The sequence below is a fragment of the Spea bombifrons genome, chromosome 7, assembly GCF_027358695.1.
Source record: "Spea bombifrons isolate aSpeBom1 chromosome 7, aSpeBom1.2.pri, whole genome shotgun sequence".
Lineage (NCBI taxonomy): Eukaryota > Metazoa > Chordata > Amphibia > Anura > Pelobatidae > Spea > Spea bombifrons.
The window spans coordinates 5159801-5174824 of NC_071093.1; the positions used below are offsets into that span (position 1 = coordinate 5159801).

A 15024-nucleotide genomic window follows, 5' to 3' on the forward strand; every position below is an offset into this window, starting at 1 on the left:
GACGTAGGAACAGGCTTAGAAAATATAATCAGGTCCTGTAACAGCAGGGTGAGCTGTAATTTAACAAACTATGAAAAATTCTCAAGATACAATATTTACTGTCATGCGCTGTCCTAGCTTACGAATCAAATATTTATTGCGTATTCCTCAGGGCCATATTCATTTTTTATTTTTTTTATTAACATATCTGCATACAATAAAATATGGGGTTTTCTGGATGTTTAAAAAAAACCACATGACCCAACAATAGACATAAGCGTGAGAAGTATATCGGTGGGCCAAAGAAATGTTACATTGTATATATTAAACAAACACAAAGACCTAAATCTGTGAAATTCCAAATTACGTTCTAGAATTTGTATATTGTTAAACATATTGCTATGATTCAAGAACCACCGGCTGCTTAAAGATATACCTGTCCGAGAGCTGTCTTCAGTTCTGATGGGAAATAAATCTAGTTTTCTGGAATTTTTACTCCTGTGCCTGCCATTATTTGACCGTATTAAACAGGCATTGCCCTGGGAGTTTTGGTGTCCTAGGTAAACCATGTCTCTTACGCTCTTATGTACTAACATAGAGTCCTGGTGGTGGAGCGCCCGCTGGCTCGTGGGCTAAGACAGCTGTCTAGATTAAGTAGATGGTAGGTCTGACCCTGGTCTGAAGCTCTTACCTTGGCACGTCCTTTTGTCCGCAGATAACTTCATTAGGTGAGGACATACACAGGCGGCGGTCCTGTTGAAATTGATCAGACACAGATGGGAACACGGCCCCCTCCCATTATCGGCAGCACACGGATTGGGAGCTAAAACACAGCAAACAAAGTCCATTAAGAATTTTTACTTTCAGAACTTTCTTCAAGTGCAAGCATAATTTTTTGTCACCTAAACCCTCCTGCAGTTGCATGTAAGCAGTCGAGACGAGTGTTAGCATTTGTGCAAATGTGAGTAAGCAATGGTGATTTTTTTAAGTTGTCCCTTAGTATAACTCATGTACAGACAGACCCTGACTGGCCTTTGAATATACAGTATGTGGCTATATATGCGTACTATAGACCAGAAGTAAAACATACTGTATAAACACAATGTATAAATATATATGAAATAACCAATATTGTTATTTCTCCTATTATTTTTTTCTTTCTTGTTTTGTTCACCTCTCTGTCTATTATACGTAGTATTTCACTTTTATACTGGAGCGAACATTGTATTGATTTTCTAAAGAAGAGAACATATAGCTTTATTTATTATTCCCAGTGCCTCTTAAACAATCGATGGATCATCTCACAGCGAAGACAACCCAGACTCTGCTTCTACAGAATTTATATAACTGGTACGATTTCAATAAATTGGCACATTGGAGACCAGCGGGGAGACTAATACATATATTATATTATATGTGGCCAAAGGTATTGGGACACCTGACCATTTGTGACTTTGCATTCTTTGCATTAATATGAGGTTATTCCCCTTTTGAGGCTATAACAGCTTCCACTTTTCTGTGAAGGCTTTCCAGGAGATTTTGGACAATGCTCTGCTTCCAACTTTGTGGGAACAAAGAATTTCTTATTAACGTCTATGTATTTAGAATGCAATGTCATCAAAGTTTTTGTTACATATTTTATATATATATATACTATGTTTTGAGGTTGAAAAAGCATTGTTATGACATTTTATGAATGAAATAGAATTTGGATTAGTGATAATGCAGCACTTATGAGACAAATACATAAAATAATAATAATTATAGATTTTGCTTCTTAGAGTGAGACAAAAGTGGGTCTTTGTAACACGATTATGTAGCATCAAATGCAAACTAACAGCTACAAGGAAGAATAATGAGCTTAGTTGAGATCAACTAAATGTCATGGGCATGGACTTTAGGTGCCCTTTGCAAGTCACTGAATTTGGCTATGTTTTTCTCCGTACATGTCTAAATCCTGAATTTTTATGTACACCTGACATTCGTAACATACACATAATCTATAATTATTGTGAAAAAGCTATCCAATTACACTTTTTTTTTTTACAAACACTGGCAGCTGGACTCTTGTCAGAGGATGACAAGTTGGTGGTTGACATTTCGAGTTAGCACATTGGAGGACATGCCATGGAGGTAATGAAAGGAAGAATATTGCTACTTCTTGGTGAAATAATATACAGTATGAGATATTTTCTGTTATATGAACAGAAATCCTCAACACGCTGTCAGTTTACCCATAAAATGACCATTCTGAACATCTGAGCTTCTAATTCTTCTCTGGTTCTTATACTCTACAAGTCCCCCCGTTTATTCTAATACTGTCAATGTACACTATGTAACATTTATAAAACACACAAACAAATTTGGATACAATTCTTTCATATACCCATTTCCTGTATTATTAATAATATGATGGAAGATGACAAAAATAGGTTGTTAATATAGGCAAGAATAGCTAACATGAACAGGATTTGGCCAAGTAGACAACTCTGACTGTTATATATAATTGAAAAGTTCTTTGATTGACTTGTATAGGCTCTGGTTACACAAGCATCCAAGAGGTTAAGCTAAATATATCCTATTGTTAAAAATTGACGGGAACTCTTTGAGAATCTATGAAATTAATGAGTGTCTTGCAGAATCTTCCAATAAGTGTCCTTTCATTGTTGCTTTCATGATTGATTTTTGCTATGAAACTAAACACTCTATTGTTACAGATACTTAGTAAGAAAAACTGTATTATTCAAGAGATTTTACGCAACCCGAGTTCATGGGCAAAAATTTCCATTTACATCAACAATGTTTATTTTCAAGGCTTTTTGATGTTATGATCGTTTACATCTGCAATTCAAAATGTTCAATGTTTTTTTTTTTATTATATATATACTTATGGAGCTTATTTATATATCAAATTATAATATAGTTATAACACAACTTGGTGTGCAGGCCCGTACTGCCCATTTGGCACACCAGGTAAATGACTGGCTTTACTCATCCGGCGGCCGCTGGCCTTAAAGTGACAGGGCACCCCGTCATCGTCAGCCCAGCTGTGTATGTATATGCAAAGGGTTAAATTATCAACATTTTTATTTACTTGTGGGTATTCCTTTATACGATTAAATGTGTGCATTCATCTGTCGTACTTGTGGTGTGGGAATACAAGGCAACATTGCAAAAAAAATCCTTTAACAGTAATGAAGATTATTAAAAACCACACTTCATTTATCTTTAAGGTTTAAACAGAAAAAAGGGAAAAAAGCAGAAGATAAATAAATAAAATGCAAAGCTTCAAGCAAAGCAGTAACAGGGGTAGGAAAAAAATGAAACCTTGTTGGAATTAATGAGAAAAACTCATTACACATTTACATAATGTTTGTAAAAATCTGGTGCTGGAAACAAACAAACAAACATATCTGCCCTCTGACCGTGCCCGCCACCAACAAAAAAAGTAAGTAGGACAATAACTGGCTAAAAAGATAAAATCTCTCCCATCTCCATTTCATCCCCAGATGTGTGATTATGAGACATAATCCCATTTAAATGGACAGTTCCATTTAGTTTGCAACATACGGCACCTACGCAACACGTTAGTTCTAAAAGCGTCCCAATATATCCTATAATTTCTAAGCTGCGAAATAAAGGGCCAGTTTGTCTGCTGGCGAGTTTCAAATTGATTTTTAAGAACTCAGTAAAGCCAAACAACTTTGTTCCTAACTGTATTCCTAAAAGAGATACCCATAAACATGTAGACAATATACAATATGGCGGCTATGATTCTTTGGCCAGAGTCCAACATTATACAAGAATTATACAAGCCGCAGTTTAGGAGCAGCTGGAGAGCTGGACCTGTTTCATTCTTGACCTATACAAAAATAAATGAGATAAAAAACTCACTTTTTGGCAAAACTCTACAAGCTCACCACACCGCCTTGACCTTATATAATGTTATTTGATATTCAATCACAAACCAGTCGGCACAGAATAATGAATCTAAATTCGATAATTTAACTTTTGGGCATTTCGTTATCATGTCTATATCATCATTCATATACTTCACTTATCCAGGTCTCAATAGGTAATTTGAAGGAAATGTCCCCAATGGTCCAGCAATATTCTTCTTCCCGATTGCTTTCTCGTTCTCATCTTAATAGTATACCTCACTGTCAAATATTCATGGACTTTCAGAGGAAAACTGATAAAAATGCATTCCTGTGGGACATGGTTAACGTTTGGTACCATCAAGTTATTTTGAATATTTTTTCAAGTTTTCAAGCTATAAACTTGGTTTATATTGTTTATATTTGTGTGATAATCATTATCATAATAGTTCTAATGTATAGATTGCTCTAAAAGATGACCAAACATGATGTAGGGTAATCCAATCGCCGATATCTCCCAAAAGAGAGATTTAGACAAATTTGGAGATCGGGCAGTTTAAAAAAAAACAGATTTGTTTCAACACAGAAAAATATAAAAATACGCATTTGGGAAAGAAAAGTAATCATGCTAATTTCATGTTGAATTATTGTCAGTTTTTTCTTTTTGAGGGCCCCTGTCAGTCTATAGGGCCCTATTAGATGACATAAAGATTGACACATGTATAATAAAGTTACAAATCAATTGTATTCCTCTTTTTGGTTAAAAACCTAGGATCACCCTTACCCCACAGCATAAGGATAGTTAATATAATTCAAATGTGTCTATAGATTAACATAAGTCACTGTAGTCAAGTATTATTTGAAGCAAGCTAAGAAAAAGGCACTTTTCAATGCAATTACATGATTTAAAATGAAGACAATTTACATAAATAATTTAGAGCCCAACCTTATTGAATGAAAAATAAAAATCTGTTGTGCTGCCTCAACTATTTTACAAAATGCTATTAGGTTTAACAGCTGGTCGCGTGTGTTTCTAATGAATTTGTTTTAAAGATCATAACATCAAAAAGCCTTGCAAATAAACGTTGTTGATGTTTGGTTTGATTTATGCAAATATACGCCTCCGCTAATAATTGGAAAGCAAATTGTCTATAAGATGCAAGGGGTAGATTAATATGCCGCTGTCAGAAATGATTGTCGCTGGTTAACACTTTGCTAGCGAGTTAGGTTTGTTGTAGGTCTGTTGGCCTGGTGCCACTGCCATATATGTGCTATACATTATGTAGAAATATATTATACACATTTAGTAACCGTTTCTCAATAGGTCAATGTTTTCAAAGTGGAAATACATACCTACCCCCCCCCTATATTTAAGTCCAATTGGCAGTGGGGTTTTTAGTTTACCTTGGGTATTGCCCTAGGACTGAACCAGGGCTCTATCTGCTGCCGCCATCATCACTGCCAAGTTCTGGGATATGACATCACAACACAGCTTCCATAGCATAATCTGGCTAGTTGGGAGGATCAGAAATCTCCCTTGTAATTGGCCCATTGAGTAGCGCTGCATCAGAGGGGCTTGATCGTCTAAGGGGCATTTTGTTTTGCTCCAGGGACGCCCTCCGAGGCTTGATGCGTTAGGCACAAGCCTAGCATATGGCAGAACCAATGTACTTCAAACTAAAATTTGGGATAGGCAAAATGGGAATGGAGAGGCTCGTAGATAAAGATGTTGGTCTTGTGTGTAAGAAATTCCCTGAGTTCCCTGTTTCTTTTTTTTGGGAAGTCCAAGTAATAACGTTGTATCAATTCATATAATACAGGCCCAAATTAAGAACCTAAATTACAAGACCTCGGTTTAGCTCCGTACCGACTGGGTTAATTCCTGTACCGTAGAAGTGCTCAGACTGACGTCTAAATAAAAGTATAGGTGGAGTGATGGCAGGTAGACAAAATGAGTGTATAATCCGAACTGTCTGCTTTAATAACACCAAATTTTTGGCTCACAAAGTGTCAGCTCAAAGACATATAATTACTGCAATATAAATACACAAGCCTACGCTAGAGAGGATTATTTTAGAATAGAGCAAATTGAGGAGAAAGAAGAACACAGAAACCTGATCTATCCATTTGAGTTTTTAATATAACAAAAATACTTTATATTTACCAAGAAACCTCATCATGAGTTAATGTGTTCGTGTGATGTAGCTGTATGTATATCTATGTGTATATCTATATGGCAAACAGCTTAGAATGTTTGCGTATACTTTTATATATATCTATATCTATCTATCTATCTATCTATCTATCTATCTATATATATATATATATATATATATATATATATACGGTATATATATACGGTATATATATAGATATATATATATAGATAGATATACGGTATATATATATATATATATATATATATATATAGATATATATATATATATATCTATATATATATTTATCTATATATATATATATAGGTTTTATATCTTCTGAAAATTAAGGAGACTAAGATGTGAAACGCTGAATGTAATATATGTATATTTATGTTTTTTAGGATTTTATAAATAAACATAAAAGGAAAAAAAATCTTTATATCTAAAAAAAAATGTGAATTTGCCGATCCGTAATTCCTCAGGAAGACATATCATGATTCAGCTTTTACTGACCGTGTGGCTGACGGCTCGGGTGGTAAATCTGTATGTCGAATGGTTGTGCGCTGGTTTTCTGTATCACACTAACGTTGTGTCCCGTCCACTTGTTGGCTTTTGATAATGTATTTGTCCTCCAATCTGTCCAATAGACGTCACTCCCATACAATGAAACGGCAAACGGGTGCGATAAATATTCATGGCCTCTTATGATTTCCCTCATAGATGTTCCGTCATAAAGTGCTGAATATATAGCATCAGATCTAGAAGTAGGCAAACCCAAGAAAAAAACTGTGATTTTTTTTTTAGACAAAGATAATATATATATATATATATATATATATATATATATATATATATATATATAAATATATATAACCTATGATTTTATAAATGTGTTTACTTTTAAAAAAGGGCATTCATTATGTTTTCACATTTCCTTTCTTATAAACCATAAACAAAGGTATAGATAAAACAGTAAATAAATGTATTTACTGGAAAAGCTACAGGTACATACATATAAATAAAATAATAAACACAAATAAGCTGAAAGATGCTATAATATCTGATTTTATTGAAAAAAAGAGATGTTCCGCTCAGTTAAAACATTAATTTGTTAAACAAATATACCTTCCCATCTGTCATTTTATTTTTTCCATGAAATCACACAAAATCCAAAAACATAGAATATTTTAGTTTCTATGGCAACAAGCTATCAATACCTGTTGTTTTTTTTTTGTGTCACGTGACATTAAAACATTGCCTGAAAAATGAAGACCACATCAAAGTGTGCCAATGATTTAAAGAATTCATTTTGGAGAGCATTTGATTATCTAACAATATTAGGAATGGTGTTTCAAGTGGATTTAGCTACACGAGTGTTAAATTCAGCAGAGTAGGTGGAACCGCACCTTTAAATGTAATATTAAAGAATATTACCTGGCATCAGTCCAAACAATTCTCCTTTCAAAATGATCCACCGTGAGACCATTAGGCCAGGCTCCACTCTCCATATCTTTGTAAATGATCTTTCTACCAGCTCCACTCATTGAAGCCGACTCAATTCGCGGAAAGGCGGCATCCCAGTCTGTCCAAAAAAGTATCCTGGAGCCAAGAGATAGGACAACAAATTAAAATGCAAAAAATAATAATAAAATAGTCAGATTTAAATATATCACAGTGAAATATTTATAGATCAGTATCTCATGGAGATGTAACGTAACTCAATAAAAAAACCTAGAAACCATACAGTTATAGATGTGCAAATATAATGATCCCTAAATGCATTTTAAAGATAAATTCAGACATTTAAGCCATAGCTTGGATTTCAGCCTTATTGTATTATTAATGGTCATGGCTTAATGTTCTGATATTATCATCAAAGTGAATAACGCCGTGCCACATAAATGGAGGATTGCGCATTCGCAGATAGATATTGGTTTGTTCTGTTGATATTGCACTGCACTGAGATTGTGAAATTATCATAAATGTATGCTAAAGGTTGACAAATGTATTTCTATATGGATATATGTTATATCTGTATGGATGCAAGATTACCACCGGTTGTCCCAGAATATATCGGAAGTGATCGCGCTCAATAAATAAATAAGGAAAAAGTAATAACAATGCTAAAAATGGAATCATGACTTTTTCTGGCTATTGGGTTAGCGCGTGACCAAATCCATCGCAATAATTCAAGAATCCCGGAAGAAACCGTTTTGTTTTAGGGAGTGTGGATAGAACTATGGCTAAGGGTTTATTGAGACAGTTCATTTTATTTTGCGACCTTTTGATGTCATTTTGGAACATTTAGTGACGCATTCATCCCTAAATCCTGTTCGTGCAAACCATGGGCAAAAAAATGATATTTTTATGCTAAACATGATTACGTTTCTAAAGTAGTTCTATAGTTAACTATGTAACTATGTAACTATTGATAACATCAGAGTATTCATACTTGGATATGTTGTATTTTTATGTAATACTCTTTCCATAATACTTAATCTAATCAGAATGGATTATAAAATAATATTTTATAATATTATTAAGGGTAATATTTAATTTGTTATGTTTTGTTGGATAGGGATTGTGGTAGATACTTGTTACGGAATTTAAATGAATAAAAACAAAAACCTTGGTTACTTAGTCTTTAGGCTGAGATGGGGACATCTAGACACCCTACCAAATTGGCTCGTTAAAATTCCAACTCTTGTCAATACTGCTGATCCATGGTGTTTAAAATAGTTTTTCTAGCCATTCTTAAATTCACTTAATTAGGTTTAGAGCAATTGGATCAATTTGCTTATTATAGTTGAAGTCCTCGATATCTTTGTGGTTTGGTATAAAGCTTGACACTTAAATCGATATTAGGCCTGTCACAAAAAATAAAAAGACTAAAAGGGATAAGATGTAAAAAAAAAAACTTAAGAAAATATACAGTCTATATTTTTGAAATTTCATATTGTAATTTGAAATATCTTTTGGTTTTAAAGAACTTTTCTCTCTCTGCATCTATTTAATTTAACGATTGCTAATTATTCTGAAAATGAACAAAGGCTAGGTATAGCGAATTCAGTCTTGCAAGTAACGTTTGATGTTAATAGCATAAGCGATTCATTCCATTAGGAACACAGGTGATTAAACTACAAACAAAATCAGAGTTGATGTGGTTCATATGCTACGTCTAATATACGATATAAAATCCTGATAAATTCCGCCTCTGTAAAACAAACTAAAGTTCCATTAAAATCAACTGAGCCATTGAACAGCATTATCAAAATTATTTTCTCCAAACAGGGAATATCTAAAATGCTAGACTGAAAAGGTCAAGTACCACTTAATGTAAATGTCAGACAGAATGAGCAGTTGTAATAACTCCTGTTCTTCATAAAGTGTCATGTGGGGTTGTGGGGGATAACGACCTAAGCTGGAGACACAGAAGTGTCATCGACACTCAGCATGCAATCGAAAGAAAAGGAAGAATAAGGGTATCCTATTATCAACCATTGATTACAAAGAATAATCAGAGGATCATTTTTTGTGATTTAAAAAGGGTTTATTTTTTAATATAAAATTAGTTAAAATCAATAATGTTGTATTCTTCTTGATGGTGATTACATTTCTTAAGACCTTTCTTTGACCTGGAAGTATCAAAAAAGTATTTTGTTATTTTAATGGCTTTTGGCGAGTGTCAGCGAGTGATTATTGCAGGAAAACTCTCTGTTACTTTCCTATATATTATATAACGCACACAAGAATGTTTTTGAACTGTGTATACTTCTTTCATACATGTACTATTGTATATTTCATAAACCACATCCATGTTTCTCATCACTCATTTAATATGAATAGGTCTAATTTATCCATAGTGGAGGTTGAGTGTGACTTGTTAATGGGTCCATTCACATCAGCTGAGGAGGTAATGCATCCTCTTAATATATTTGCTCCTCCACAACCAAAGGACATTTCAGAATTTGTTGCCATTAAGCACAAAAGGGATTACTTTTATGTTTTGGATAGCCCCATTCCTAGAGCCAAAGGTGAGAAACATTGTTTCACAACGCTGGGTGGACCTTGAAAAAGCAAGTGAAATACATTTTTCCCCACGGGTCGCATCCTTTTAGTACTAAGGCCTTAAATTGTGATATATTTCAATTTTCACAGAGAAATTAAAACTTTACCCATAACGAGGATCCAAAGCAATTGCCCTGGGATGTTCCATACCGCCTGCTATCAACGTTGCTCTCATTTTGCCATCTAATTTAGCAACTTCTATTTGGTCCAAATTACTATCTATCCAGTAAATGTTCCCAGCTATCCAGTCAATTGCTAACCCTTCGGGCGTTGCAAGTCCATGTTGAATAACTACTTCAATTCCACTTACACCTATAAAAGAGGAAAATGATTTTAATAATAAGTATTCACCACATTCACAAATCTATATTAATTCCAGCAACATATGATGTTTCTTTTTACATTAACACATTACATTGATTCGTTAATAATATTATTCTACTCGTGCCATATCTGCATAAGCTATATAAAACAATTAATAATAATAATAATAATAATAATAATAATAATAATAATAATGTTAAGTTCTCTCAGTGCCTTTCCATCTTTTCTACCTCTTTGAAAAATTATATTTTGGTGGGTAATGTGCATTGATGGCATGAAGAAGTCACTAATTGTAATCCACGTCTTGTTCTTTGTCATGCCAAAAATTAACATTTTATAGAAAGAGACCCCCTGGACCAACAGTGAAGTTGGTTATGGCCGCTGGGCTGTATGGTTGTTTGAGATAAGGAGCTGTCTGGAACAATGGTGAAGAGAAGGATCTCTGCATTCATGACCCTGTTAAAATAGTTGTTGTCCCCCCATCTCTCTTGTTTTTCGGGTAATTTTAACTCACATGGACATGCCGACCTCTTGCCCACCCCCACCTAATAAAGGCTGTCTCAGGCTAACCCCACCCTTATCCACCTAGCCCTGCCCACACACCTGATTAGCCCTGCCCTTATATGCAGCCAACTCCCCTTCCACAATTGCCCATGTTGGGGAGGGGCAGTTATTTTCCGCAAAAATCTCAAAATGGTAGCAGGCAGGCATGCACATACATTTTAGTATCTAGACAGGATACATGCAATAATTACACATACAAAGTCATTATTTTATACTGCGGTACATATAATTTGCTTGTTAGGGGCTTGCATTTTTTAGCTGTTCTTTAGATGTTTTTAGTTTAAGAAACTTGCTAATTGGATTAACCTGAAAGTAAACAGAAGTCCATAAAGTTTCTTCTGGGATCTTGAACCCGGTCTTCGAGGACTACATTACCACCAGAGTTTTAAAATTCCTCCAATTAACGCGTAATCAGATGATTAACAGAGTGCATCGCAGGGTAATGCTCTAGGTGGCCAAGTTCTAAGCTTTTGCAAACCTTGATGACTTGAGTTCCAAATCCACACTACTTCACACGATTAGTTACTCATTAAAATAAAAATAATACATCAGATCCTGACATTGCCAAAAAACAATGATTTGTGAAAGCATATGAAAGAATAACCTAGCTGAGAAATGTATAACATTATTTGTATGCAATAAAAATAACAAACAACATTTTTTTTTACTTCCTAATTATGGAAATCAGCAATCCATCTTTCAGGTGCACAGTCTAAGAAACATTTTGCTTAAAAGCTCTTTCCTGCGTTCACATATTTTCTATCCGTGTTCTTTAACTGTTACAAATGTAGCCCTTTATTGGTGCCGTTCCACCTACTTGGCTGAATTTCACATTAGTGTAACTTAATACAGCATTAGAGGTATCACTGCTAGCACTTTATTAATCATTTATTGGGTAAATATTTTTGTTAGCATTAATTTTTGGCACACAAGAAGGGGTGAAGAAAGTTATGAATGTTTCAGGGTTTTCTATGATTTACTATGGTTAGGGAAGAATAAAATGATCAACCTGCTAAGTTTCATTTGCTTACCACAGAATTAATATTCTGTCTAAGTGGAACAGCAGCTTTAATACACTAGCTCCAAATAAAAGTTTTTTGGGGGTCTTCTGGGCATTCTGTGTATATACCCCAGCGTCTATCTGTGTTACAGCTGATTACAAGGTATCCAAGACAGTAGCTTATTCTCCCGGCAGGGACAGTGGCATTTGGTTTTGCCCTTTTCCTGCCCATTTCCACCCCGTCCCTGCCCTCCCGTGCCCAACTAACTTTGACTTTCTGACACACATGAATGGTTTATTGGGGAGACATTTGGGCCTGTAGATCTAGAAAGTTTCCAAGTACAGCCAACTAGCAGAAATGGCCGTTATTTTTAGAAATAAATATAGATGACATTATTATTATTATTTTTTGTAAGATCACAGCTATACACAACTATAAATAGATTGGCCTATCAAATCAGTAATAACAAAGATGAAGGCTAACAAGCAAAACAAAGACTTTGCCACACCTTTGGAGGACTGTGATGCTGTATGCCAAACCTTATTTAGTTAACCAGGCCCAGACTGTCCATCTGAGCATATATACCATGCGTTTCCAGCCACTGGTCGCAGTTACGCCATCAGACGGCCACTTGCCTTAAAGTGTCAGCTCTGCCCCATTATCGCAGGTCCAGCCCTGTAGTTAACCATCAATAATCGGAGTGTGTTCTAAATTACTACAGTTTACTTTAATCTTAGATTAAATATTCTTGAAAAAGCCATTTACCAGAAGTTTCGGATAGTTTTCCCCTGTATATTTTATCCTCAACAACATCAGTCCAGTACAGTAAACTTTGATTGAAATGGAAGTCCAATGCTATAGTGTTTCTTAATCCAGGTACTAATAGACTGTAATCCCTTTTATGCAGGTCGATTCGTCTGATCTCGTGACGGATGGAAAAAATGATAAAAGGTTCAAATGTATCTGAAAGCAAAGTAACAGCATTGTTATTATTAGATGCAAAGTAAATAGCAAAGTGACCATGGCAAAGAAGAAAAAGTTTATCAAGCCCTGAATCTTCCTTCTTCTACACCTGATTTAAGGTCCTGTCTCAATCATGGGTCTTAAATTTGGGTCCCTTCCAGATGGACCCACTTTTCATGGCCATAGATTATAAGGTCTTGTATTTGAAGATACCCATCAAAGGAGATCCTGATAGCAAACACTTTTTGGGTTAAGTTAGCGACTATGTTCTAATGATACATGGATAGAAGAGGACAAACTAAAACGGGACAGCACGATGACAGATCTGCATGGTTCCACTCAAAGCAAAAAACATGACCTGACAATTTAGACTTAATAATTACCAAAAATTGAGACATTGCCTTTATCCAACTTAGATTTTAAGCATATAAAGCATTCTGAAACCTTCGCTTCCACTTCAGTTAAAATATAATTGCTATCCTGATGATCTCTCTGCGAGCGACGTGTTTGATACATTTCCATAATAAAAGGGGTTAGTACAATTATTCTGCAGAGAATGTGATATGACAGCTAATAGAGTGCCGCATCCGGAGTGATCACCTGAAGTGTAATGAGTGTCAGACATTTAAATCATACATATGATATTTTTATAAAAAGACAAACAGATTTGCATCGTTTCAGAAATCGACTCCTAAAATACGAACCCAAAGGAGGCGGTTAAACCCGAACGTACCGATATTACTACATGTTTCTCCGTCCGCATTTAATACCCATCCTTCGTAACATGAACATTTCACAACGTGCTTGTGTTGTTCGCAAACTTGGCTACACTTTAAATGCTTTGTGCAGTAATCCACAATGTCACATGTCTTGTTGTCGGCATTTAAATGCATTCCCAATGGACAAGAGCAAACAATTCCTCTTCCCGGGACTACTGTGCACTGATGGCTACAGCCTCCGTTATTCAAAGAACATTCATCTGCAAAAGTATAACATCCATTTCACAATTAACAAAATAAAATACAGTTGTGTAACAAGTCTTTAACTAGCGTCACGCCTGGGAACGCTTGAAAACACTATGAAAAACTGAAAAAATCCCACATAATAGTAAATTAGAAAAATAGTCTTTTTTTTTTTTTTTTTTTTTTTAAAACAATTCTTGTTTCTTTCAAAATAAGATTATATAAAGTATATCACTCCCGCAGGAATTATAAAAGACTTCCGACATATAGCATAGTATGTATTATAGATAGACAAGGGCCACACCACCTATGTCTATAACTTTAGGGAGATTGACAATATAAATTAATATATATTTTTTACATATCAATTCAAAATGAGTTTAAAATTCCAATTGCACAAAATTGCACGAAACTGGTCCAAGTAAAATGCATTATCATCCCCTCGGGGATAACCATGATGGCAGAGATTTCAACATAAATTAGGTTTTCCTTTGATAATGAATTAAGTATAGCTTCCAGGAAAAAAAGAATACATTTGATCAGAAGCTTGATTTTAATGCCATGGAAATAGATAATGAGATTGAAACAGAGTGTGGTTACATTAAAAGGGATTAAAACGTCCTAACAGATGTTCGGCGTCCTCTTTTTATGAGACCCTCCTGGGTCTGGACAAACTCTCCTAGGGTCTACATCACGTAATACATCATAACTAGTTAGATTAGGAAAGGCTGCACAGGAGGGCTTGCTGATCACTGTATGATCAGCATGAAGAGCGATCAGAGAAGAAAGGGAAGCAATAGTTTGCCCTTGTCACAAATAATAATAAATAAATAAAATAATTAATTAAAAATATTTTAAAAATAACTAAATAAATACTTAAATATTTAAATAGACCTTGATTGTGTTATCGTCATACAATCAGGAGTTACAAGAGAAAGCAGCTAGGGTCCAAGGAGATTTCTAGTGATGTTCCACCTCTGTCTGATAAATTACAGTGCAAAGAAGTGAAAACATAAGTCCTATTAATAACTATACTCAATGGATGTCGGTGACTATCCCCCCCCCCCACACCCCCAGGTTATACTTATCCCTTGGAAGAAATCTTAAGCAAAATCTCAAGGATGCT

At 34.8% G+C, this 15024-nt stretch overlaps 1 protein-coding gene across 1 annotated transcript in view; it reads right to left on the bottom strand.

Moving 5' to 3' along the window:
• Positions 1-15024, bottom strand: part of LRP1B (LDL receptor related protein 1B) — a 557319-nt gene that overhangs the window by 237581 nt on the left and 304714 nt on the right. The window contains exons 23-28 of the mRNA XM_053471115.1: positions 13670-13915; positions 12739-12936; positions 10192-10396; positions 7451-7615; positions 6530-6774; positions 671-802 (exon numbers count right to left, since the gene is read on the bottom strand). Coding sequence (XP_053327090.1) covers positions 671-802; positions 6530-6774; positions 7451-7615; positions 10192-10396; positions 12739-12936; positions 13670-13915 — 1191 coding nt within the window. The remainder of the gene's footprint in view (positions 1-670; positions 803-6529; positions 6775-7450; positions 7616-10191; positions 10397-12738; positions 12937-13669; positions 13916-15024) is intronic.